Source organism: Pieris napi, chromosome 24, assembly GCF_905475465.1.
Source record: "Pieris napi chromosome 24, ilPieNapi1.2, whole genome shotgun sequence".
Classification (NCBI taxonomy): domain Eukaryota; kingdom Metazoa; phylum Arthropoda; class Insecta; order Lepidoptera; family Pieridae; genus Pieris; species Pieris napi.
Genome location: NC_062257.1, coordinates 2,471,094 through 2,497,298, shown reverse-complemented (window position 1 = coordinate 2,497,298; position 26,205 = coordinate 2,471,094). Strand labels below are relative to the sequence as shown.

Here is a 26,205-nt window from a genome sequence, read left to right as displayed (position 1 = left end):
TTACCCAGCTTCAAACAAAGTGTTTTATCTCAACATCTCCATACAACCGTCACCGGTCTTAACCCGGGCTTACCTTTTTTACTTTTTTCTGAAGAAGTTTTTAATCAAAAATTTCCATGGTCATACATTGAAGATGTGCGACGCGGGAAAGCACACAAAATATATCAATAGCGCTACAACCTTTTTAGGTCTCGGCCTCAGATTTCTGTATCTGTTTCATGATCATCTAATAGGCAAGTAGGTGATCAGCCTTCTGTGCCTGACGCACGACTTTTTACGACTATGACGTTCTAAGGCAAGCCGGTTTCCTCACGATGTTTTCCTTCACCGTTCGAGCGAATGTTAAATGCGCACATAGAAAGTCCATTGATGCACAGCCGGGGATCGAACCTACGACTCAGGGATGATAGTCGCACCCTGAAGCCGTTAGGCCAACACTGCTCAAAAAAACATTTGTATATCATTTCTAAAGCTTTACTTTACATACTGTCAAATAGTCAACTATTGGTACTAATTCACAGTAAGAAACATAATTAAAACGCATTAAATGATTAATCGTTTGACAAGCAATAAATAAAATATGGCGGCGAAGCTAAATAACATTTATATTTTTTACCGTAATGTTGCGAAATACTTTTTGCGCTTTGACGTCATTAGACAGGTGTAACGTGTATTGTGAATGTAAAATGTAATTTAATGACGTCACGGGAAATTCTGTAATGTTTTTAATAACTTGCAACTTTATTTAAACAAAATAATTTATGATGTCACCGTTCAATAACTCGCCTCTCGTTAGGTTATTAGGTTACATACAATGACAATGAAAATATAAGTATCATTTCCGAAAATTCGACTTAGGGTCCTTTATGAAAAGAGCGTTCCAATTCTTAAAAGGCCGGCAACGGACTGGACCCCCTGGCTTTGAGAGTGTCCATGGTGGTATTACTTAACATCAGATGAGCCTGCCGGTCGTGCCCTATTAAAAAAATGAAATTCAATGACTCTATGACAGGATAATTATTAACATAATTTTTAATATTTTTCATTTTTTTTTATTGACCCCCTGTCCATGCCGCATTAACTGATTATTGTGACGCAGGGGTCGGTCCAGGGTTTAATAGTTTCCCTTACTCCATGTCACCGCTAAATGCATCTGCCTATATTATCTCGAAGGGACTGGCAGACTATTGGCAAAGATAGAGAGATCTGGAAAAGGTTAGAGCAGGCCTTCTTCAGGGGTCCATATCGATACGACTATGAAACATATTATTACTAACATTTAGCTACAAATATACTAACAAGATTTGAAATAGAATATAGGATATGGAAATAATAATTTATTAAAGTAATGTACGATAAATTCGTCTAATTTCGCTACATGAATTGGAACGTAAAATCTTCCGTCATAATCCACCAATCAGCGCTCGCAAGGTTTAAATAAAGAACTTTGATTGGCCCACGCGCTGTTCCTTTCCCCCTTCATAATATACACACATATATATATACACGTGTTATACTGGGCATTTACTTTAACTGCCCTGCGATTCTGTAACTCACTTTTCGAACTCACACAGCGGTTTTCGCATCGGCGGTCGCTCTCAAATCAGTCGTGAAGCAGTCATTTTATGATTTGGCATTCTGATAAACAATAAACTACAAGCTCCCACCTTTTTAGAATGCCAAATCATAAAATGACTGCTTCACGACTGATTTGAGAGCGACCGCCGATGCGAAAATGCTGTGTGAGTTCGAAAAGTGAGTTACAGAATCGCAGGGCTGTTATAATATCACGATTGACTGTCACGGTGTAACTAATAACTATAATTATATTAAATTAAATTTGTTATGGAAGAGCTTGGAACCTATTTTTTTACTTAAAAGGGTTCTCAAATCTTACATTGTAATGCATTGTTATAATGAATAAACACAATTATTTTACTTTTATGTGTGAATATATAATTTTTAATAATTGTCTCTCTGAACTCTGAATAATTTGGGAATACCCGAAGCATTTTTAAGTTTAACACCCGTAACTCGGGTATAAATTTTAAAGAATGATTAAATTTTATGCTTAATTTCCTATATAGACATAGAACATTTATTGCTAACGAAACACACACAGAAACGCTCAAAATAATAATACAAATACATAATGTGTGTTGTGGTTTTAACCGGTCCTGGCTCAGCATTATGCTGGGACCTGTTCCACAACGCTGGTCATTCTGCCAGAGACCACAACAGGTAGTTTGCGGTTCAGACGCAAGAAAATAAATAATGCTTTGGTTACGAACGTAAAATTGAAAGTACATAGTTTATTATGATCATAGACTATATACCTAACTGTGTGATTGAACTAAATTGATCTCTTCACTAAGACGTAATTGATCTAGCCTAACTTAAGAGTCATAATAAGTATAATCTAATTTACTAAAATGAATATTTAACATAAGAAAGTGTCCAATAACACTACTTAGGGCGAGGCCCCACTACTGCGTTGCGTCGCATCGTCGCATCGGATCGACGCGTTGTATGCCACATCTGCGTTGCCTCGACGCACGACGTCGCGACGCAAGAGGGTATATGTCACCGTAAAATTGTAAACACCGTTAGATTGTAATATATCTCGCGAGATTGTAAACTGTCGAAAGATTGTGAACCTCAACGAACTGCTTACAATTTAAGGTATTATTATTCGGTAGTTATATGAAATTGTTGGGAAGTAAAATTAATCTGTAATTGACCAAAGAAGTTTGAATGATAACTAAGTTAGTGTAGTACAATCTACCGAATAATAATACGTTAAATTGTAAGCAGTACGCTGAGGTTCACAATCTTTCGACAGTTTATAATCTCGCGAGATAGATTACAATCTAACGGTTTTTACAATTTTACGTTAACATATACACGCCGTCGCATCTGCGACTCAGCCTTCGCAATCGACAGACACAAACGTGTTCTTTTGTTGATTTTATCACGCCACCGCCGAATTAAACTTAGAAACCATAGAAGATTCTGGATATCTCCTCTGATAGCATTAAGAAATAGTGATCACCCTCCCCCCCGCTTCGTCTCTTGTCCGCCGATCCGTGTAAACGTCGCGCGCCACGACGCAACGGTGTGATGGGGCATGTATAAAAATAAGGCTGCGTCCCCAGTAGGCAAACTGTTAGCCGCCGACTGAGTTAGTGGCGTATCGGTTTAGTACGCCCTTCCATATATTTCAAATGGAGTGTTCACTGTTTGCTAGTTTTGCGCTCACTGTACGCAGTTTGCAGCGTTACGCGCGCCGACTATCTTAGTGAGCGGCCGACTCCCACCAAAACCGGTAAATATCCATCGTGACCAACACAACCACTCCCTTCGTACAACAAAAGTAAAGTGATAATTCAGTCGGTCGGCTAAATAAGCGGCTAACTCTTAACAGTTTGCTTGCGACGCACGAAAATTGATTTGAGTCTGCAGCTAACTCAAATTTCAGTTCGCTGCAAATTTGCGGCTCACTCAGTCAGCCGCTAACTGTTTGCCTACTGGGGACGCAGCCTTATATGGGAAACGTCGTAGCGGCGACGCTGCGACGACGCAACGCAGTAGTGGGGCCTCGCTCTTACAGTATAGAGGAAGACACTCTGTTCTTGTGTACACTTACCACTGTTTAAAACATCAAACTAATTCACTAGTTCAAACGGTTATGTCTTTTTCAATCTTCGCACTGGGTCCGTGGTATCAAGAGGATAGCCTCGACATTTCACGGAACATTTCCAGCATTTTTTTTTTATTCGGACAACGTCCACATTAAGGTCCCGAAGGAGGTCATATATCTAATATATAAAATTCTCGTGTCGCGGTGTTTGTAGTTAAACTCCTCCGAAACGGCTTGACCGATTCTCATGAAATTTTGTGTGCATATTGGGTATGTCTGAAAATCGGACAACATCTATTGTTCATCCCCCTAAATGTTAAGGGTAGTCCACCCCTAAATTTTTTTTATTTTTATTTTTAGATAATTTTTTTTTATGGTACAGCATTAAAAATACATACAACCCCTAATTTTCACCCCTCTACGATCAACCCCTATTTTTTATTATAAATCATATATATGGCAAAACGACGTTTGCCGGATCAGCTTGTATATGTCAACGTAAAATTGTAAACATTAACATATATATATAACATCAGTGGCGCTTCAACCTTTTTAGATCTGGGCCTTAGATATCTGTTTCATGATCATTTGTCAATCTAATAGGTAAGTAGGTGATCAGCCTCCTGTACCTGACACACGCCGTCGACTCTTTTCGGTCTAAAGCAAGCCTGTTTCTTCACGATATTTTCCTTCACCGTACGAGCGAGTGTTAAATGCGCACATAGAAAGTCCATTGGTGCACAGCTGGGGATCGAACCTACGACCTCAGGGATGAGAATCGCAAGCTGAAGCCACCAGGCCAACACTACTTTCCATATATGTATATATATAGCCATTGATTATTCAAATTAATAGCTTATTAGACTGTAATTTAGTTTTAAAAGTTTACAAATAAAGTACCTATTTAATGTATAGGAAATGTTCTATTGAGCTTTGACCAAATTTAAAACGTGCAAGGTGATTCTAACTCGTTTTTCGTCATTGAATATTTCATTAAAGATTTAGATGCCGTCAGATTCGTACGTAATTTTAATATGAATAAGTATTAAAATGTCGCGAAGTTTCGAGTCTTTATTGTTATGGTGAGTTTTAATTGATTTTTAATAAATTGTGTTTATATATTATGGTTACTAGGCGTCTAATGTGTTATTAATTAAGTATCAATAATTAGTGTCGAAGTTCCCGGAAACTAAAAAGGTATTTACGCATTTATATATATTTATTAGTAATAACAATCAAATACACAGTATTTAAAATTTTCTTAACCTACCTAATACCTAATAATAAAAAGACAATTAAAACAAGTTTAAAAGTTTGGTCCCTGTGGCAGTGTGCCTTTATTTCTGGCATTTCCTCGCTGTATTGCGATACTTATTCGTTGAGCGAGGAAAGCACCAGCTCTGGGGTCACCGGTACTATCTACCAGGCACCAACTTAAATCTTTAATTAGCGCCTGTGCCCTTGAATCATACGGCCCAAGACCCTACTCCAAAGGGAACAAATAGAAGTTGGAGGAAAGACTCTTTATATTTGAGCCGTTTATTATTTTATATACTAACAAAAGTTATGAATTTATTATATTATTTACTTAAATAATAAGTGTTATAATTTAGTTAGATATTCGATTTAGGCTTACAATAACTCTTTATTAATATATATTGTAAAAAAGTTGCCCAAACAGATTGTTCCAAATTTGAAAATAATTAAAAAGTTGAAAAACAAAAAGTTTTTATGTAACAGTATTTATGGCCAGACTAGTTATATGTACATATATCAAGCCGATAGCTTACCATGAAATTTACGATTGTTTTATCGTGTATGCGTCAATTGAATACTTTAATAGCTATTTCACAGAATTTGAGTGATAACAATAATTTATTACCATAAAGAAATATACACTTCTTGTACTTTACCCTCATTAGAAAAACGAAAACAAAATATTTTTACACAGAATAAAAAAGGATGTTCAGTGAAAAAGATAGTTCACTAGTCCCTACAGGATTTCGTGTCGTGGGCAGCTACTCTCTTCCATTTGGCATATTAATTATTTTAGGTAATAAAGTGTGAAACTCTTCTTCGTAATATTCATAACTGACGGTCTTGCCTGTCTTGCTTGACTTGCCTCCACACAGCTCTATCTTTGTCTAAGGACATCAGGGATAAAGGTGAAAGTGAAAAAAATAATATTGGTTGTTTGTAAAGTAGGTTTACGATCGAGATGTTTACGTGATAACGTCTTATTGGTGATATAAGTTTTTGAGAAGTAAGGAATTAATGAAGATAACAATTTTTTCAAATTTTAAATTACATCTATCGTTTTATTCACACTTTTGATGATAAATTTCGGGTGTAAAATGACAAGTTTACTTATTCGACTATGATATACATTTTTCTTCATACATTCACGGAATGACTGGCAGCGCTCGAGATGAGACAGGAGATCGGTCCGTCTCTCTCTCGTTATACCTGCGATCGCGCTCGTGAGGTTTTGGTGTGACACAAGTTTCTGAACATGTCACCCGACTAAAACGATTTTAAAGACGTTATCACGTCAAAAGTTTCATCCTAGGCTCCAGTATGCAAACTGTATTTCAGGAGCCTGTGAGTTGTATTAACAAAATCTTGCCATCGCTCGGAACACTGATTGCTACAGAAAATAAAACACAAAATTCAATAAGACAAGCACTTATACGCAAACAAACACGTAGAAAAAATCATTCAAACATTATAAAAACTAAAGGAAAATTTACTAAGTGTAATAAAACCTAGCTCGTTTATCAGAATGCTCAATCTGTATATCGGTGTGTGGCGTTCTTCTGGGAGGAACAAATTTATTTATTTACACTTTGTTACATTTATAGAAATACGTATAACATAATAGTTAAAAAATAAAAGGGATGCAACGGGCGGTCTTATCGCTAACAAGCGATCTCTTCCAGACGGCTCATTGGTCTAGTTGTTAGTACCCCTGACTGCGAATCCATGGGTCCCTGGTTCGATCCCGGGCTGAGACAAACATCGATGTGATGAGCATTTGGTGTTGTGCTTAGGTCTTGGGTGTTTAAATATGTATTTATATCTCTATCTATCTATAGTATGTATGTATATCCGTTGACTAGTACCCATAACACAAGCTTCACCAGCTTACCATGGGACTGGGTCAATTGGTGTGAATTGTCCAATCATATTATTATTATTAAAAATATTATATTATTATAGAAATACGAATAACGTAATACTTAAAAATTATAAGGGATGCAACGGGCGGTCTTATCGGTAAGCGATCTCTTCCAGACAACCCTAGTAAGGAGAAAAACTAAAAAAATAATAATGATGGGTAAAGTGCAAGAAGTGCATAAGCAAAATGTGTTATGAAAAACCTGACTGTAAAATAATACAAAATAAAGAGTGTGTGTTCTTATGTACACGCGTTAGAAGTTATACTTCTTTGGCGTATGGAAAATAAATGATTAGTAAATACTATCACCGTCGTATATGAAATTGATTTAATAAAAACACCAAAATATTTTTTTTTTCACACTGTTTAATTATACTGTTACGAAACACGTGTTCTAAATATAAAAATACTAGAATATACAACTTGAACATAGTTATTATCGATTTTCATGCCACCTAGAACTAACTTCATTCCGTTAATTTTGTGTCGGTTTTGTTGGGTGAGCGCGCATCGTAAAAATTCACTCTATCGTACGTCTACGTATCGAAATACAAGAATCACAAAAGTCACGATTGAGCAGGATAGGATATGGTCAAGAAATGTTTATGTAAAATATATTAGGGAGGTAGCCAATCGTATGGATTCGGGCAGCCACAACTTAATGGCGGTGATCCTAAACGCCTAAGAAGGAACCTATGAGATGGAATTTCCAAAAAGGATCTATTAGAGTAGATAAGATTTGGAATGAAACACAAATGGGATGATGCCTAGATCTAGATTGACACGAAGTTTAAATTTAGTTAAAATGTTGGGGAAATCAAATTGATTCATAAATATTTTAAACGCAAACGATATATCAATTTCTACGATTCTAGAATAAAATTAATTAAGTAATTTAAATGTATTTATTGCATTTATACATTTGCACAAATTATACGATCTTAGCGTACTGGGAATAATGTAAAATATACGTAAATTCTCAATTAACAAAAACATATTGTTTATTAGATAGTTTTAAGTTCCACAAAAAGTGCCCCATGACCCCAAGCCTGCGTCAAGGTTGTAACAATACAGTGCATATTCGTAATTTTTTACTTCAGTAAATAATTTAAATATATATTTAAAATATTCTCCAAATGTTAATGCAATAAATTAAAACAATTGTTATGTTATTCAAACTCAAAATAACTTTATTCAGGTATCCAAGTACACTTATGAACGTCAACAGAAAATATACTAAATTAATTCTTAATTTATATTTACTTCCACTTTGCAAGGCGTAGAGCGGGCAAGAAGAACTGGCAAGAAACTCTCTCTCTCAAAGTATCTTTGTTTTAATTATTAGCATTTTTGTCGCATTCAGAAGGCTCATCTGATGTTAAAGAATAGCGCCCATAGACACGGGCATTGCCAGAAGGCTCGCAAGTGTAGCTATTAAGAATTGGTATGCTCTTTTCTTGAAGGACCCTAAGTCGATTTTGTGAAGCTCCTTATTGTCAACTTGTCTATCGTTCTGCTGTCATATTTGTATAAAATCTGTGAAACTAGTATACATTAAATACTTTCTTTGTCTCTAATAAAGTGATGTATCTGTTTGTTTCTTCTTAATAAATAAAAGTCAAACCTGTAACAAAGACTATGAATTGCCTATAGGCAATTGCCAATCCAATCCAATTACCCAATGCCAACATATATGTTTTATATTAGGTGTTCAAGCTACATGTGCTACATTGACCAAATTTCGTTAGAGTTCAGGATTTTTTTATACTTAATCCACCCATGACGCGACCACAGACAAGCGAGGGATATGTCAATTGTCAAATTCGCAGTATGTAACCTCTGTGGTTTAGCCTGTCCTCTCATAAATCAGTCAGGCACTTTGTCCTGTCCCACTGACTCCAAAGTTTGTATGGTTACGAGACGAGGTCGTTCAGGATTTTTCAATGTGATACCGAAGTTATTCAAGTGAAACTTCTAATGCGACTTCCAACAAGGTTGCATTAAACGCTTAACGTCAAAGTCAAATCATTTATTTCAATTAGACCACCTAAAATGGCACTTTTGAACGTCAAATAAAATATAAAGATGATTCTAGTTGCCCCTTCCAAAAGGTTGTTTCGTGTGGAGAAGAATGGGCAAGAAACTCCACACTTACACTTTTAAAATAGGTTTACAATATTTTGTTTACATTAGTTAAATAATTATATGTGAAGACAATGTACTCCTAGAATAAAACTACTATACTAAAAAAGTTAGTATACATGTTCCTGCCATATTTACAAATATCGAAACCGTAGAAAATTATACAAAGAGTAATAAAAATAATAGAAAAAACACAACGCTCCTGGGGAGGGAGAATAGAAAGAGACAGAGCGTGAGTGAATGCTTCCTATTTTCATTTCCACATTACGAAGTTCTCTTCAGTTGTCTTCACTTCTTCCGGAGGGACTCCACGACCTATTTTTTTTTGGCTAAGACCCTGGTCAGTCGGAAACTACTTCGACGCACTAATTATATTTAAATTTATAAAGTATCCAGTTCCTCCATGCAAATGCATTCTTTCAAGTTATAATATTATCCTCCCTTTCCAATAGGTTTCATCCTACTATTATTTATTTCACTTTTTATTTATTTTAAAGGCTATCTGCACTGGTCTAGTTGGAGGAGTATATATTAAATACTATATTATGTAATAGGTACTGAATTATGCAGTTGAATGTCTCGAATGCCGGGTAAGATGCAGCTCGCGAGTATAGTAATATATAAAACTATCATAGAAGGTCGTTTTCTTAGTTAGCCGCCATTAGCCATTTCGAAGGAAAGGCTATGTTGATTGTTAGCCTCTAAAAAGCTTCGTGTGCTCAGCAAGGCGAGGCGGGCCACCGCTTGCAACTCTATAAAGCGCAAATTCGGCCCCACATGGAGTACTGGAGGCCTACCATGAACTATAATAATAATAATAGCTGAATTGAGAGACAATGAAATACCTATATGAATATATGATTATATCCAATTGAACATTGCATGAAGACATCTTTTTCTATCTCGATGGCGTCATCCTAACTAAATAAATACTGTTATTATAATATTTCGAATTATTATTTACATATTATAAATTTTAAAATTACCTATGTTTTTTTAAACAACAAAAAGCAGAGAAGAATAATACATGTCATGAACATAATGAGGAAAAGTTTAATTATAATAAATATCTACTAGTGAATAGCATTCTTATTTATTGTAAAATTAAGAGCCAGACGGCGGATTTTTTTGCAGTTTTTACATGGATTCCTAATGAAGGTTTAGTTGTGTAATTATGTAATTATATTTTAATACAATAATCGTTGAAAAAGTCGCAAGAGACTTAAAATACACGAAACAACGCGGGCGGGAGCTGGTTTTAAATAAAATATGATATATTGGGGAATTATCTAATTAATTAATTGAATATTATTGAACATAGTTTGTGCAATTGTTTGTAGGTACACTGAAATCATCAAGGAATCAAAGTCGATGATCTATAGCAAATTAAAAACTCAACATCTACGAAGTCGGTAGAAGGGCATTGCCGTTCTAAACTCAAAATACCCCAAAATATCCGATATATAAAAATTATATTTTTTCCCTTATATTAGCCATAGTAGATACATCTTATTATTTTAACTTTATTAACAATTTTTATTTAATTTTATATGTTCTAAATTATTATTTGGATATTTCCATTCAAATAAGTTGAATAAAAAGTAACTTTTTAGAACCGCTTATTCTGTCATAGTTTGAAGGCGCAACAGTCAAATTTTGCTTGAGCCGAGCGGTCTTGGTACGAATTTTCATACGAATTGAACGAACGAAATCTGATAACCGCTAAGGTCACGTGGGAACATAAACTGTCTCGTTTTTTCGATGTCATGGTGTAATAAACGATGCATCTCAGTTGTAGGTTGTCAATAGGCTTGCAGTAAGAGCTCATGGTAGGCCCCAAGGACTCACCTCTCGGCGGGGGTTCCCCAGTACCAGCTCCTTCCGTTTGACCGTATTCAACGAAGAGCGATTCGAATCGTCGACGAGCAGTCACTTACCGAGCGTCTTGATCCCGTGGCGTTGCGTAGAGAGATATCTCTGCATCTTCTACCGCATTTACTATGGAGAGTGTTCAGAGGAGTTGTTCGGACTAATACCTGCAGCTGAGTTTCATCATCGGACGTCAAGGCAGAATACAAAATACCACCCGTATCACCACGACGTCCGTCGTTCCACAACTGACCGTCTGGAACCAGCTGCCCACTGAAGTATGCGTATTCTTTAAATGCCGGTAACGCACTCGCGATCCGTCTAGCGATGTAAGTGTCCATGGGCTGAAATAGGATGTCGTAAGATATGAGATTGAGCATTTTTCAAAATCATTAATTTTTCTTTACCAGCTGCAGCATCGTGAATGAAAGCGTACGTTTTTTGTATTATTACAAAGAAATTATTTATATGATTATTATTCTCTACAGATTAAACTAACAATAAAATCTGTTGCGTAGTTTTAAAGATAAAGAAATAAAGGAAGAAAATATTTTATTATCTACACTAATATTATAAAGAGGAAAACTTTGTTTGTTTGATTGTAATGAATAGGCTCATAAACTACTGGACCGATTTTAAAAATTCTTTCACCATTCGAAAGCTACATTATCCACGAGTAATATAGGCTATATTTAATTTTGAACAAAAATAGGGTTCCGTAAGATATTAGGGTTTTTCGGACACAAGGTGTAAAAAATCAACCAAAAAAGTTAGTTATTTTGCGTACCCTGCCTAAACTATTAAAGATAGAACCATAAAATGTTCTAAGTAATCTTAAAAATATCTACAAAAAAGTCCGCGACACACTATACCTATCTATGTCGAGTGAGGCACAATAACCATAAATGATAAACATGGCAAAACGACGTTTGCCGGATCAGCTAGTACACAATAAAAGGATATTTTGGTTAAATAAAGTGCACTGGGATTCCCTGTGTCGTGGCTGGTACTGACATGAACTGCACATAACATGACAATAATGTCTACATGACTCAATTTATAATTAAACTATTGCTCAATAAGAATATTTTCTGTATTAGCATAGGACAAATTGACAGGATGTTGTATATTAATTTATTAATTCAACGTGAGTTTTGAAACGTTAGTGAAAATTATATTACTGAAAGCGGTTAAAGATGAAAGGGCCTCGGAAGGAGAAAAAGCGTTGGCAAAGAAATTCAAATGCAAGAAGCAATTTTTATTCTATGTACAGAAGGAGTCGAAAGCTATGCATACAGTTAATTGACCTCTGTGATAGATACCAACCATAAACAAGAAAGTTTTAACCAATCGTTGTTAAAACTTGTCTAACGCCACAGTAACCTTATTATAAACCATCAGTGCCGGATTAAGCCAGCGCGGGGCCTGTAGCAAATTCTGCCTATGGGCCCTTGGTTTGCTATAGGTTTTTAAGTTAAGGGTATTTAATAAAACAAAACTGTTTCAAATAAACTTTTCTGGGTTTAATATGGGCAAATTTAGAGATAACACTATCAATATCGACTTCTTCAAGCAAATTATTCTCTATATTGAACAAAGTGAGATGATTAAGACGTTCTTGGCCCATCGAGTTCCTTAATTCTTTTTTAATACCATTTAATATTGAAAAAAAAAACGCTCGCCACTAAATTAATACTTTTTTTTTATTACGGTCAGACAGGCGTTGGAGCGCGGGGCCCCTAAATTCGCGGGGCCCGTAGCATTTGCTACTCTTGCTATATGGCTAATCCGGCACTGTAAACCATATATTATATTAATTACGTTGTTGGTTACACACGTCTTAAAAACAAAAATTCAAACTTAAAAAAACAATCAAAAAACATCTAATTGTAGATACATAATCTGAACTATTCTCGAATCCACTTAAAAACTAATCAAAGTCGGTCCACTCATTTATTGCATTACGGCTCTAATAACATAGTTATAAATAATAACAAATAGTTTGGCGATAAAAAGAGAAAAAAATAAAAAGAATGGCGGAGAGTTTATTGCCAGTTCTTCTCGTCCGTTCTACGCCCTTGATTTGAGAACTGGCAGTAAATGTAATATTAGAAGCATTTAATATGTATTTCTTTTTTGACGTTCATAAGTGTACGTTGTGTTACCTAAATGAATAAATGATATTTGAATTTAATATCGGCACGATAAGCTAATAGAAACTCGAAATAAACACGTCAACCGATCAACTTCAAAACTTCTAATTGTAATAATATATGTATATTGTAATAATAACTATAGATAAGTTTACTGTCAGTTGCGTTTTGTTATACAATTTTAAACAAATGAACGGCTAGACTAACAATTTACTTTTTTTAAATAATGATTATGATGATATTAATTTATCCCTAATGGTCAAGGGAATTCCATACAGCCAAGTCTTGTTCTTGGTAATAATTGGAGAATTTTGGTAGTTTTAAAGGCCAAAGCCACGTCTTCATTGTTCTTGATCGTAAGGCGTTTTTTTTTTAAATAATATTAAGTTGTCGTTGGTTTTATGTTTAACTTCAGCCCTGCGGTTCTGTAACTCACTTTTCGAACTGACTCAGCGGTTTTCGCATCGGCGGTCGCTCTCAAATCAGTCGTGAAGCAGTCATTTTATGATTTGGCATTCTGAAAAGGTGGGAGCGTGTAGTTTATTGTTTATCAGAATGCCAAATCATAAAATGACTGCTTCACGACTGATTTGAGAGCGACCGCCGATGCGAAAACCGCTGAGTGAGTTCGAAAAGTGAGTTACAGAATCGCAGGGCTGTTTTCTTTTTTTATCTATTAATTGACTTATGTTTTCTGTTTCATATACATTGTTTATCTATTTAGCTTTGTATATTGACTGTCTTTTGTTTTATAAAATGTTAGCTGTAAGATTAAAATTAAATAAATAAAAGTAGTATGAAAATTAATTTCCTTTAAAAATATTGATGTAAAAAAACCAATTAGGTATTAATGTGTACAACAAAATAGTTTTTATGGACTTTCAAACCTCCTTTTAATCTTCACACGAAATTTTAAATTTACAGCCAATGTAGCAATGTAAGGTGGAAATTTTTGTGAATTCCTTACAAACATACATATATATTAACACTGTTCCAATTAAAGTACATAAACAAGTATAAATTATAGACGAGGCACCGATCTTGCGAAGGCAACCCTTGTAAGGAAAAATAAATACATAAATAGTGCATAATTTATTTAAAAATCTTCTTTTTGATTATTTTTCTTCTGCCTCTTATTTAGCTACTACTTATATTTATATTTATTGTGACTCAATTAACCTTTGGATAGCTTTTAAATTTTTGTTTATACGTCATATTATTATTTATTATTATTTTTACTTTTTCTTTAGATTTTACTTTATTTTAGTTATTGGTAGTACCTACTTTATATTAGTTATATGTTATTTTGAGTTTGAGTTTTTGTAAATTATTTATGCACTTCTTGTACTTTACCCTCTAAAGGTCTTTCTTTTTTTATTGTTCCATATTAGGGTTGCCTGGAAAAAAATCGCTTGTTAGCGATAAGGCCGCACGTTGCCTAATAACTTTTGTAACCTGTTTTAGAAGTTATAATTCTTTAGGCGCGTTATGAAAAATTGATGAGAGTGAAATTTTACGATGCGCGCGCACCGTGACACAAAATTAACAGAATGAAGTTGCCCACGGAAGATGCTACGGCATTGGACATAATTTAAAAACAACATTCGAATATTAATAGAATTTATAGATAGAATAGAATAGAATTTTTCAAATGTAAACTGAACTTTATTGACTATAATGACTCCTTTTCCAGTCTTTGATTATGTAATTGTAATTAATTATTTGCATGCAATCAAAAACTATTTTTAATAATGCCAAAGAAGTATAACTTCTTATGCTCGTACATAAGTACACGCACCCTTTTTTATATGTAGGTTCTTGTATAAGGTAACGAACTGTAAATAAATAAATAATTAAACTAACAAAAATAAAATTACATATAACAATGTAGCTATACAAAACTAGCATCTAAAATAAATAAAACAAACTAGTTTTTATAAAACTAGTAGTAAATAGTAATAATAATAACTAGAATGGTCGTTATAAAACAATTATCTTAATTAAAATCATCGCGCTACGGTTTCATCATGTTTATGAGAAATTGTTTTAAACTATGGTAATCTTAACTTGCAAATGAATTTGTTATATATCTATATGTTATTAAATATAGACCGAGCACTGAATGCACGGCCACAGACTTAAAATTCATTTATTTATTTCTTAAATTATATAAAACTCTTTAATTATAAATTGACAAAAAATCACCAGGCGCCAACAATTTCTAATTTTATTATAATAAATTCAGATTAAAGATATTTTCTGAATGTATTTGTTGTAGATATAGATAACAAACCTTTAAATATAGTTTTTTATTAATTAATAATGCAAAGAGAATTATGTATAACCTACGGCAATAAAAATAAATGCCGCTAATAAAAATCTAAAAAAAAAAAATTATGTGGCACATTGGAAAAATTCGAAAAAAGAACGCCGGTATTTCAAATTCAATCTACCCGTTCACAGACTGCTCACCAAATCTCTAACCTTACAATAATGACGTTTATGTTAATGTTGAATTACATATTCAATAATTTGAATGACAGTGTAATGGTTGAAGTGGAACAATAAGTTTGTGTGTTTTTTTGTAAATAAACTGTGACGCGTAAAAATGTACCGCAATTGGTTTTCTCGATTCTCGGACGTATCTTAGTTCTATCTGTACCTTCACAACGCACGGCCATACAGAGGTAAGGTAATTTTAAATTTCGAATGACGAACCGGTTTTGTGCGTCTAAATTTTTTAGTGATAACGTGTATATAAAATTTTTATGTGATAAACGTGGAGTGATATCGGTTTTACAGGTGATAGTGATGTTCCTTAGTATCGATTTTGAATCGGAATATGAGTATCCCACAAATAGGGTATTAATTTGACTTTTAATGCGTGAGTATAAGTGTGAAAAATTAACACAAACACAAATATGTATATTCAAAACAAACCACAAAATCATTGCTTTAAAATTACTTTTTAGATAATTACCAATTTTTCTTAAAATTGATTGAAATTCAACACAACACACACTCCCACAGAGTCCAAACTTTTAAATTTGTTTTAATTTTCTTTTCATTAATTTTTAATTATTTTTATTATTACTATTGTAGGTTAAGAAAATAGTAAATATTTTTGTTTGTTTATGATTACTAAAAAACTGTTTTCTATAATACAATTGCCCTGTCCTGTATTAAATTTAATATGTTATTAAATTATATATATCTATATAACAATAAATAAAACATTTTATATTACTTTGAACGATTCTAGTTTTTTTTAAATTTACTGTTGCACATAATTCACATACTATATGCGATTTAATTACACATATAATTAAGAAATAGAATTATAATGTTAATAATAAAAATACAATTTATACACGATTTGTATAATTTGTTAATTTATAACGTAAGTTTCATAATATTAAATCACACATTGCCAGAGGGCTCGCGAATATATATTTTTTTTTTTTTTTTTTTTTTATAAAGACAATTCACACCAATTGACCTAGTCCCATGCTAAGCTGGTGAAGCTTGTGTTATGGGTACTAGGCAACGGATATACATACATATTATAGATAGATAGACATATAAATACATATTTAAACACCCAAGACCTAAGCACAACACCAAATGCTCATCACATCGATGTTCGTCTCAGCCGGGGATCGAACCCGGGACCCATGGATTCGTAGTCAGGGGTACTAACCACAAGACCAATGAGTCGTCAAATATGTTGCCGGCCTTTTGATAATTGGTACACTCTTTTATTGAAGGACTCTAAATCGAATTGAAAGCTACCCTTTAGGTCTTATAAGAATTTGTGTATCTGTTTCGTGATTTTTTTTTAAAAAGCAAGTCGTTCGTGCACAGTTGGTGTATATGAACTTCCTCATTAAGTTTACCTTCCGAGGGAGTGTTATGCTCACCAGTCCATTGGTGCCCAGCCGTGGATTGAACCTCACGCTGAAGCCACTTTATGTGGAGGTAAAAATGCACGGTTGCAATTGCTATCGCGGGGACTATTTCACCATGACTCCAGCTCATAGAGAACAGATCATTGTTATTAATTTATTTTATTATTATTAATTACTTAAGATGTCATGTGGAACATGGTGTAATGGTTGCAGCTCCTTACAAACGTTGTGTAGAATCAAAAAAATATTATTGGCGATTAAAAATATTGGCAGAGAGTTTATTGAAAGTTTTTCTCTTCCGTTCTACGCCCTTGATTTGGGAACTGGCAGTAAATGTAAACTGTACGTTATATTACCTATATGAATAAATTATTTTGGCTTTTGACGTTTATGGAGCTGGTAATTTCTGAACCTTCTCCGAGTCGGAGAAGAGAACTCACCGACTAAAAAGTCCTCCTAAGCCCTTAATCCCGTCTGCAGCATTATTGAGGTCCCCTGGGCATTTGCGATGCTTCTGGCATTAGAGCAGGTGAGCCAGCTCGGTTGTCCCCAGTTCTATAAATATTAGGCTAGCTAGGCTAATTTAAAAAAAAAGACCTAAAAGGTTGTAATGCCACTTCTAATCGAAACCACAATTTATTTATTAACACTTCGTTACTTTACAATATACAAATTTAACATAATTAAATATAAAGGAGGGCAACTGGCCGCCTTGTCGCTTTGGAGCGATCTCTTCCAGGCAACTACTGAGGTTTTTTTTAAAATTAAAATGCAAAAATACATAGGTAATTTACATAATGAATTCTTCATCTTCCCCAGACCATCGTTTCTCAAGCGGGGTTTCGCGTTTGTTTTGAAGGGGGTCGCAGTCTGTTCAAAAATAATATATATAGGTACAAAAGCTTCGTTAAAAATAGCGCGCTATGGTCATATCATTATAATTCACAGTGACGGGGTCGCAAGACTGTTTTACTTAACTTTTTGGCATTCTCGTGGGTCGCGACATAAAAGTGGTTGAGAAACCTCCTGGACAGGCGTCTCCGCTGACAACATCACGTGGGTTTGTGGCGTCTGTCCAGCTCTGTATAACCTTTCTCAGGAATCCGTGCAAACATCCGGAGGTTATCTCGTTCATACAAATTGTAGTTCATTTTAAATGTGACTTGTACGTGATTTCCCATGACTAAAGGTGACGTAAACTTGTTGAAATTATCGGAAAGTTCGCGGTCAGGCCATGTGATATACTAGCTAACCCGGCAAACGTTGTTTTGCCATGCCCTAGCATTTTTTTAGATCAATAAAAATAACTATCTACAATAATAAAAAATAGGGGTTGATCGTAGAGGGAAAATTAGGGGTTGTATGTATTTTTATATGCTGTATCATGGCCGGAAGCTTATAAGCATTTAGGCCCCTGCCAATTATTTTGCACTCAGTGCTTACATTTATTACTCATTTATTGTAAATAAATAACAATTAATAATTTAAATTTAAATTTACACTCGGATAGCGGATCCGACAAAGGTTGTCCTGTACACACGTCTTACACACAAAAAATATCTAATAATGTAAATAATTCTCGACTCCACTTGAACACACAAAAAATTTCAGCAAAATCTGTCCACCAGTTTAGAAATTTTATTACCAACACACATGCACAGAAAATATGCAGCAGTTTCTGTGCTGCATAGATAACCTAATTACCGACTGCAGCGCCATCTGCCGGGCTTATTTGTGAATCTAAACCATACAAAAAATTCATTCAAATCGCTCCAGTCGTTTAAAAAGAGTTCAGTGACATATACACACGCACGGTAGAATAATAATATACATTTAAAAATCAGCGTTTATGATAGTTGATGTAATCACTTATCGTACGCAGATCTTATAACAATGCTTGAGACTTGTTAAGAGCCGAATATTCCATACTAATTGATCAAAATAATAATAAAATTAAAAAAAAATTATTTCAAATTACTTTTCAAATTAAAAAATAATAATTTCAAATTACTTTTCAAATTCAAGAGGAGTTCAGCGACATACACACGTGCAGTATAATAATATACATAAAGTAGATATAATTTATCATAGCAATTAAAATTCATATTCCAAAAAACTGGTAAATTCGGTGAAACCAGGAAAAATAGCGGCAAAAAATAATTACGTTAAAAGCGTTATTATTCTCTGTAATTACTTGTTAAGTGTACCGGTTTGAAGTAGATACATTTTGTTGAAGGAGCCGAAATTATTAAAAACCTTTTCATTCGTAGTGTTTAATTAAAACTAGATTTCTATAAAATTAATCTGTAATATTTTATAAATCAGTTTTTAGGTCTGGGCCTCATATTTCTCTATCTGTTTCGTGATCATTTGTCAATCTAAAAGGCAAGTAGATCAAGCCCCCTGTGTGTGACACACGCCGTCCGCAAATATTTAAATGTCCTCACGATGTTTTCCTACACCGTTCGAGTGAATGTTAAATGCGCACTTTAAAAATCTATTGGCGCAGTCGAGGATCGAACCTACGACCTCAGGGATGAGAGTCGCACGCTGAAGCTAAGCCAACATTGACATTAATCTGTAATAGGTTTTATTTAATTCAATAAGTCTAATAAAAAAGTCATGTCAGAGAACTGTAAAAGTTTATTAATGACAACTTTTAACAAATTTAAACAAATGAAATCTTATTTGACATCTGATTAACAAAGAATACAACTTTTTTTTCTGCCAATTGTCAAACGAAAATGTTAACACGTTATGGCGGGAAAATTAAAATTATACAATTGCAATTGTTACAATAAATATGGACTCAAAACTGTATGGTTATTCATAAAAGTTTAAATTACGTTCACAAAAAACATATTTTATAGTCAAGGTAACGTTTTTATGTATATATTTAACAAAATTAATTAGACAATGACGAGATAAAATCAAACAAGATTTTTATTAGCTTAAAAGCAAATATTCAGTAACGTGAAGCACGCGTCTTACATTTATATTTTAGTATTTTCCTTATATATATGTATATATAATATATATATTAGAAGGTTTTCAGTATTATATTGTATTTTACTACATACATAGTACACTTCATAACAGACTTCAAAAACCCAAGAAGGTTATCAATCCAACGCGTAAATTTGTTTTGTTTTTTTGTTTATTGTCTATTCTTGTCACTTTTTGGCGCAATCACTAAATTTTGTTTCTGCTAGTATCAACCAATAGTTTTGACATTGCTTTAATATAACTGGCGTCGCGTTTATGGTATATTCACCGGGTCAATTATTATCTATGGTTACAAGTTCGATGTTTTGATAAACTTTGAATTTAAAATAAAAATTACGGGAGTTATCATCTTAATTAGGCAACTATTTTAAATTTATTGACCCGGAGTTGGAAGCGCTTCCACTGTAATGATAACAGGGTTGATAAGTTTAATATTTAAACGGAAATCCTTTGAATTGCAAATAGCGTGTAAAAACGTCAGGTCGTATTGTTTACGTTTATATTCTAGGGATTTAATATATATATATACATAGCTTATATATACATAAAATAAAAAATAAATCAGTGGCGCTACAACCTCTTTAGGTTGATTTCTGAATCTGTTTCATGATCATTTTTAAATCTAATAGGCAAGTAGGTGATCAGCCTCGAGTGCCTGACACACGCCGTCGAATTTTTGGGTCTAATAAGACATGTCGGTTTCCTCACGATCTTTCCTTCACCGTTCGAGCAAATGTTAAATGCGCACATAGAAAGAAATTCCACGGTGCACAGCCGGGGATCGAACTTTCGACCTCAGGTATGAGAGTCGCACTCTGAAGCCACTAGGCCAACACTGCTCTCTATATATATACTTATCCTATAAAAATCACCTAGGACCCGGACGCGTATTCAATTAACATTGAGATAAACACGACCATGTATAGAGTTTACGATCACAAATCGACCTCGCATCGACCTAAGATCTAGTAAACAAGGCCAAAGGTTCCGATCAAGACCAAAAATCACGGAAAATCTTGATGTAGCAACCGGAATGTTTTCAACGACAAATTAATTAAAGACAAATTGATTTTGTTGACATTAATGTCCGCATTGTGTTGATTTGGTTAATCTGTGAACGCATAAGGCATGTAATGAAATGTCAAATTAATGCAATCAAAACTTTTGACGATATGTTTCACCAAGTCTCGTAACTCATTTCTTCTACTAGAATCTTCTTTATATTTTACTAGTGGACCCGACAGACGTTGTCCTGCATGATATTTCAAGCAATTAGTAAAGCAAAGTATGAAAGTACCGACTGCAGCGCCATCTGGCGGGCTGATTTGTGAATCTAAACCATTCCCAGATCCCCTTGAACACACACAAAAAATTTCATCAAAATCGGTCCAGTCGTTTGAGAGAAGTTCAGTGACATACACACTCACAGAAGAATTATATATATAAAGATTTGACGCCATTTTAGGTGGTCTAATTGAAATAAATGATTTGACTTTTACTGTAAAAAGTTGTGAGATCCATGCAATACCGAGTCGGTTAATTTATTGAGTACTTAAGGGATCTTCTGTCTTAAGTTATTACGTAATTAGATAACCTAACAACATCTTATATTGATCATATCAATGAAACACATCTTTTTATTTTTTTAGTTTTTCTTTGATTTATGCACTAATTGTTAGAAAGACAGTTAGTGAGTGAAAAAATGAAGAAATTTGATAACTTTTCTTAAATTCTGGTTCAAATTAAATTAAATTTGAAATATACCGTGTTTATTAACTTAGTAACTGAACATTGAGGCTTCTAATTTTATCCACAACGAAGTTATAGGGGCCTGAACTGCGTCGAGAAATGGAAAATACGGAGTCTTGTCTATAGATTATGTTCAGACATAAAATGTAAATGTGTGCGTAGATAAAGTATACCTATAGATGCGCTTGTAAAATAACAATTATTCAAGTGAGACAGACATATATTTGTGATCGTGTCCCTAAAAGGCACTATCAGCGGTCTCCTTTTAAGAAAAAAATGAGTAGGTGGTTATATCTAGTTTCCAGCCAAGGTGATGAAGCCACGGTCCGCTTCACGAGATATTTTCTTTTGCGAACTAGCGAACTGTGGAATCGACTCCCGGTGAAGGTCTTTCCTGGGCGATATGACCTCCAATTGTTTAAAAAAGAGCATAGTCCTTCCTCAAAGGCCGGCAACGCATCTACGAAAATGCGTGTCCATAGACTGCGATCACTGCCTTTTTTGGGCGTCAAAAAAATATAGTTGATAAATTCTACATTACAATAAATGGAGAGTCAAAATAATAGTTTAATTTCAACGATTAAAATAACCTAAACGAAATTCGATCAAAGTACTAAAAAAATATCGTTATACCTGGTCGACTCCAAAACTTGTACCTATATACAATATGTTCTTAATTCAACTTATCGCGTAAAGATGTATATGTAAATACCTACTTAGTATTCAAGTATTATTTATACCTTGAAAGGATACAAGGGATCAAAGGATAACCTCAAACTATTGTTATGCTTTGAATAGTAATCTAGACTTTGACTTGAGGACTATTTAAATTATTAACTGTCCCGAAGGGCTTTTCGATATGTATTTACCTCTTCTACATTACCTGTAAGGTTTTTAGCATCTTTTATTATCTGCATAGCAATTATAATTATTAGTATTTAAGAAATTCCTGACACAGTAAACATTCAACTCGTGTCAGGTGACGTAAGCAAAAGCCCGCGCAAAATGTCGGCGTTTGTACGGTTGTAATTTATAAAATTTAAATTGAATATAGTTTGAATATTTCCAAGACTTTATTTCCATATTATAACGATGTAAATAATAATTTCAGATATAAAAAAGGGTGCGTGTACTTTATGTTCGCGTAAGAAGTTATACTTCTTTGGCATTATTAAAAATAGTTTTTGATTGCATGCAAATAATTAATTACAATTAAATAATCAAAGACTGGAAAAGGAGTCATTATAGTCAATAAAGTTCAGTTTACATTTGAAAAATTAAATAAATAAATATTTATTATTATTCGAGTGTTGTTTTTAAATTATGTCCAATGCCGTAGCATCTTCCGTGGGCAACTTCATTCTGTTAATTTTGTGTCACGGTGCGCGCGCATCGTAAAATTTCACTCTCATCAATTTTTCATAACGCGCCTAAAGAAGTATAACTTCAAAAATATACCTACATAAGTACCAAAGGGTTGCTTGAATGGATTGTATAGCTTAGTTTTTGATGGCACAGATTAGATGAATAGAAATTAATGACAGATCAAAATCACCAATAAATACTTTTATGTGTAAGTATAGCTTATATATATCAAAAGAACAAGATCTTAACTCAGTTATTTAATATTCGATTAACTTACGACTAACGTTAAAGACGTATGTCGGCGCAGTGAGTCTTTAATTTCTAATTCAGTTTCCATTGGCGCCATTTTGACCATAGTGTTAATCACAGATAAATTTGAAAAATAACCAAAAAATACCATGTAGATAATTGCTAAAAATAAAATGATGTATTTAGTAAATAAATGATAATTATACATTTAATTGATAATAAAATATCGTTATAATGTGATTATTACAGGATGTGATAAGTTATTTTTAGCGATACAACAACTTTTTTACCGAGGGGCGTGGTTTCCATTTTGTATAGAATGAAACAACTGCTAGCGTTCAGGGTTCGATGTCTACGTAAAATTCTTCCTTCCTTCTACCAACACGCCGTTTACCCTGGATTTTACCCATTTTTGGAGTTAATGTTCAAGTGACAAGCAGCACAAAACTTTCTTCATTTCGTTGAAAAATCGGGCAATTTCAATTCGAGACCTAATTTCCAACGTATTTCCAGCTACAGCAGATAGATAGTCATAAAGTGTAGTTTTGAGAAATGACCATCACTACTACAACTGCAAGAGTCTCTTTTGCTAGTTTCATGAGCTTTATAACCAGCGTTTGGAGATCGTCCATTGATGAGGCTACTAAAACACTGTCTGCATACCAGTATTTGACTGAATTCGTAATAATATCATAAACCTATGGGTTTGAACACCACGTCACTCTTTACCACGTGACCATTTCCATACGTCTGGCGTTAGTGGGTCACGCCTGTCGCATAGTGACTTTGTCTCGGGTGTCGTCGTTATAAGAAATGTAATTTCATTTGTTTCGCGCCTTTTCACTAAGCAATTACTCATTAACATCAATGGTATACTATATCATGTTTTATATATGCAATATTTAGCTTTAAATAACTGCATATTATATACAATGAACAATCTATCATAAATTATTTTAAGTGAGTTTTCTATGGAATTCCCGTTTAGTTTAAACATGCCACATGCTCCACGCCAAGGCCAGTTACAACCATAACACACACATACATTACACACTTAAACTGTACGTTATTTCTGTTTTTCCATTCTATATAATTTTTATTATTATTTTGTGTTTGAGTGTGTGTGTGTTTCGTTAGTAATAAATGTTATGTCTGTCTGTAATATACGATGTGTTTCCTAGGTCAACGATCTTAAACGTTCATATTTTTACCTCAATTTGTTTGTATGGAAAAATGGGTTTCTCAATAAATACAAATTTTCTTGTACTTTTACCTTAATATAGACTGATATCCTTTAAATAGAAAAAGAAATGCCATTACGTTTAAAACAGGTTGTATACATGTTTATGAAAATGAATCGCAAAATATGTTGCAAAACTTTGGCTGGCCCAGTTCGAGTAATTTTTGATTTATTGCTTGAGCTCTATAGTTTTTATGGACAGAAAAATTGTAAGGAAAAACCTAAAAACGTCCAGCACGCATACAGTATTATATATATTAATAAAAATTAAAATTGAAAATGAAAACAAATTTAATTTCCCTGTAGCAAAAGCAATAGTTTTAATTAGTACTTAGGTACGAAGGTATATAAGCAGACATCAATACATATACTCTTTATAATATACCGTGTCCAAAACGTTGTTCCGCGATGTAAAATTGAACTTTTACAAGAAAATACAGTTCAATGACCTCACACTCTCGCCTCGACGTTGCGAACAAGGTCAAAGCTCAAGCATTTGCCCTAAAAGTAAAAAGGATTTTTTATCCATACACAAATTCCAATTTTTGTTACTCGAGAAATGGGTGAACCAAAAATGTAAAGTAATTTTTATGTAATTTGGACCCCTATTATTTTTTATTTATTTACACTTCGTTTCAGTATAGAAATACAGTACAATTAAATATAGACAACTTGCGGCCTTATCGCTTTTGAGCCATTTCTTTTCTGTGAGAAATAATTGAATTAGATAAGAAAGAAAGCAAGAAGTGCAAGAGACATAAAATTACTTTTAAACTAATGGAACAAAGCAAAGCTGTTACAACATGTAAAGAGTGAAAGGGACAATAAAAAAGGACATTTTATATTTAAATTAAAAAGGATTTTATTTATTTATTAAAGTACACAGCATCATATATAGTGCATTCTTTACAGTTTAAGATATAATCTAGCTATTTTAAAATACATGACAATTACAGTGAACATACCAGCAAGAAATTTAATTTAATTTCCTCTCTGTATTGCGATACTTATTCGTTGGCGAGGAGAGCACCAGCTCACCGGTGCAACCAGGCGCCAATTTAAATATTTAATTAGCTTTGTACTTGAACAGACAAAAGAGTCTCTACTCCAAAGGGATTGATTTTGTTAATCAAAAGGAGGAAAGACTCCTTCCGCCCTTGAGATTCTTTGAATATTAGTAAAATTTAAAAATCTTTTCGATACTCAAAACTGGATTTGGTAAACAAAAAGTTCATTTCCTTAAGTCAATTTGTGTTTGACCTTTGTTTCAGGGTCTTTCTCTTATTGGTTTCACCATATCCGCGAACTTGTCGCTATAATACGAATGTTTCAATTTATAAAGTTTTTTTAAACAATTTAGTTCTGTACTTCTTCCACTTTTCCCTTTTTATTTTTCTAATTAGATTTCCTTATTTCTTTTGTTAATTTGCTTTTGCACTTCTTACAATTTACCCTAAATATTTCTTTTTTAATTTTTTCCTCAACTTTTTTTGTTAATTTGCTTTTGCACTCTTATACTTTATTACCCCTAATATTTCTTTATTTTCCTTATGTTACTAGAATATATAGTATTTGCGTGTTGTTCCCACGAGAATGTAAGTACGTGCTCCTATTTCACCATGCCTCCTGCTGATAGAGGACAAATCTTTGTTTTTTATTTATTTTATTATTACTCATTACTTGAGATGTTTGTGCAACATGGTGTA

At 33.6% G+C, this 26,205-nt stretch overlaps 1 protein-coding gene across 3 annotated transcripts in view; it reads left to right on the top strand.

Moving 5' to 3' along the window:
• Window positions 1-26,205, top strand: part of LOC125061848 (multiple C2 and transmembrane domain-containing protein-like) — a 100,992-nt gene that overhangs the window by 30,057 nt on the left and 44,730 nt on the right. Inside the window, exon 1 of one of the 3 annotated variants that reach the window (XM_047667478.1) lies at window positions 4,659-4,722. The exons of 1 other annotated variant lie outside the window; for it this stretch is intronic. In XM_047667478.1, the coding sequence (XP_047523434.1) occupies window positions 4,691-4,722 (32 nt within the window). In that variant the 5' untranslated portion in view covers window positions 4,659-4,690. Of the gene's footprint in view, window positions 1-4,658; window positions 4,723-15,517; window positions 15,670-26,205 lie in introns of those variants that run through there. One more of the 3 variants, XM_047667480.1, reaches the window with a different exon arrangement.